The sequence below is a fragment of the Penaeus vannamei genome, chromosome 21, assembly GCF_042767895.1.
Source record: "Penaeus vannamei isolate JL-2024 chromosome 21, ASM4276789v1, whole genome shotgun sequence".
Classification (NCBI taxonomy): Eukaryota; Metazoa; Arthropoda; class Malacostraca; order Decapoda; family Penaeidae; genus Penaeus; species Penaeus vannamei.
In genome coordinates this window covers 10,262,935-10,265,434 of record NC_091569.1, presented here as the reverse complement: position 1 = coordinate 10,265,434, position 2,500 = coordinate 10,262,935, and the positions used below count along the sequence as shown (strand labels likewise).

The window sequence follows — 2,500 nt, the reverse complement described above, 5'->3', positions numbered from 1 at the left end:
CCCTGCTTCAGGAGGAGCAGGACGAGGAAATATGGTGAGGAGGGCGAGTCTCGGCAGCCAGCCCACGCAGGACCGATGGGTGTGTCCCAACGACCGCCATCTGGCACTCAGGGCCAAGTGAGTGCCATTTATGGTTCTCTTTTTGCGGATATTCGTACTTGAATATACGAAGAAGCGCATCCAAAGGTTTCATCAGACATTTTAACGCTAATGCACTAATGTGAACATATGCTGCAAATGAGAGCTTGAACAAACAAAATATTAAAGAAACACATTTCGGACAGATGATCTAAATACACCTTTGGATGCACATAACTTAATATGTATGTGCGTGTGTGTATATATACATATGTACATATATATATATATACATATATATATATATATATACATATATATATATATATATATATATATATATATATATATATATATATATATATATATATATGTGTATATATATATATATATACATATATATATACATATATATATATATATATATATATATATATATATATATATATATGAATATATATATATATATATATATATATATATGTATATATATATATATATATATATATATATATATATATATATATATATATATATATATATATATATATATATATTGTGTGTGTGTGACTTTTATCATAAACAAACAGACATACTTTTCACCCTGTTCTGCTTCCACTGTTTGATTATGTTACTTAAATATTTCCAACCGCGCTTATTCACCCCCCACCCATTTTTTCCAAACGACCCCCCAACCCCCGCCTGACGTGCAACCGGTCTCCCCCACAGGTTGAAAATGGGCTGGTCCACGTCGCAGCCCGTGCCCGTGACCCGCCAGGACTCGCTCTCGGAGGCGGAGACCAAGATCATCCTCGAGGTGATCCAGAGGGCGGAGAAGCTCGACCTCGTGGAGCAGGAGAGGATAGGGTGAGTCTCGAAAGTCAAGGGTGAAGTGTAAGGGGGTGGTGTTGGGGTTGGGGGTTGGGGGTAGGGGGGTAGTCATGGGGGTGGTGGGAGTGTGGGAGTGTTTACGTGGAGGAAACGGATGTTTTTAATCTATTTAACTATTTATTTATTCATAGGCTTAAGAAGGTATTTTGAAGTGGGGGGGGGGCAAAGTAGGTTCCCCCCCCAAAAAAAAGTAGCCGGGGGTCCTGGGTTTTTGCAGCTTTAAGGAGATATACTCCTCCATACTAAAATGTCAGACATTTTTATTTAGATAACACTTGGCATGATGGTTATCTTATTTTGAACACCAAACTCAGTTGCCGCTGCCCCCTCAGTTACAGTGTTCTCAACAACTGGATAACTAAGGAATTGCCCTGTTTGTTTGTTTACGGGAATGTCCTCGAAAGTTTAGGAGTGGGGGGGGGGAGTTGGGTCCCTCTACCCCCCACCCCTCTTTTACTACGACTATGTTATTTGAATGAGAGAGAGAGAGAGAAAGAGAGAGAGAGAGAGAGAGAGAGAGAGAGAGAGAGAGAGAGAGAGAGAGAGAGAGAGAGAGAGAGGGTGAAAGGGAGAGAGAGAGACAGAGACAGAGACAGAGAGAAAGAGAGAGAGCGAGAGAGTATGCGTGTCTGTATATGTGTACGTGTTCGCGCTTGTGTATGTGTAGGTATATATGTTCCAAAGAAGGAGTCGGTATAGGTCACCGCATCTCAGAAAGGAGAAGAATATTAGATAAATACTAAAGGCATCAAAACGGTTTTTGCAGCACAGATAGAGAAAGAAAGGAACAGACAAATGTATAAATAGACGAACTCGCAGGCAAAAAGCTTTATCTCCCCGGATGCTGAGGCGAAAGAGCAACTGCGAAAAAAACACAATGCACACCTAACAGGGTCGTAAGTAAAACACGAAGCCAACATGTTACGAGGGACAAAAAAGGGTTAAAGATCACTGTTTTATAACGTATTCCACGTCTATTGTTGTATTTCTGTTAAATGTATATTAAAGGAACAATGAAGACACCTGTAGTATTTCCGTTGCCGAAGGGAAGAAGGAAAGGAGAAAGTAAAGAAGGAGAAAGATAGATAAGAACGATTGCTAATGAGGGGAGACGGAAAGATAACATAGAGCGAAAAGAGGGAAACATACAGAAGGAAAGAGGAAGAAGAGAAACAAGAAGACAAGAGAGAGAGAGAGAGGGGGGGGGAGGGAGGGAGAGAGGGAGAGAGAGAGACAGACAGACAGAGAGAAAAAAGAAAGAAAGAAACAAAGAGAGAGACAGATAGAGCAAGAGAGAGAAAGAAATAGGGAGAGTATAAGGAGACGCAAAAGACAGAACGAACAGAGAACTAAGGCGTGGACGGCAGAGGGGATTAATGAGGAGAGGAGAGAGGGGAAGGGGAGAGAGGGAGAGGAAGAGAAGGGAGGAGGGAGAGAATGGGGGCAAAGCGGGAAAAGGTAATTAACAAGGTAATGCGAAGGAGGGAGGCGTCGAGAAGGCAAATAGAATAAAGAAAGTGGCTAATGATGC

General features: G+C 41.3%; 1 protein-coding gene across 1 annotated transcript in view; it reads left to right on the top strand.

The window, feature by feature from the left end:
• Nucleotides 1–2,500, top strand: part of Rph (Rabphilin) — a 147,888-nt gene that overhangs the window by 29,582 nt on the left and 115,806 nt on the right. The window contains exons 2-3 of the mRNA XM_070135879.1: nt 1–117; nt 808–945. The exon at nt 1–117 is cut by the window's left edge and continues 669 nt beyond it. Of these exons, the coding sequence (XP_069991980.1) occupies nt 1–117; nt 808–945 (255 nt within the window). The remainder of the gene's footprint in view (nt 118–807; nt 946–2,500) is intronic.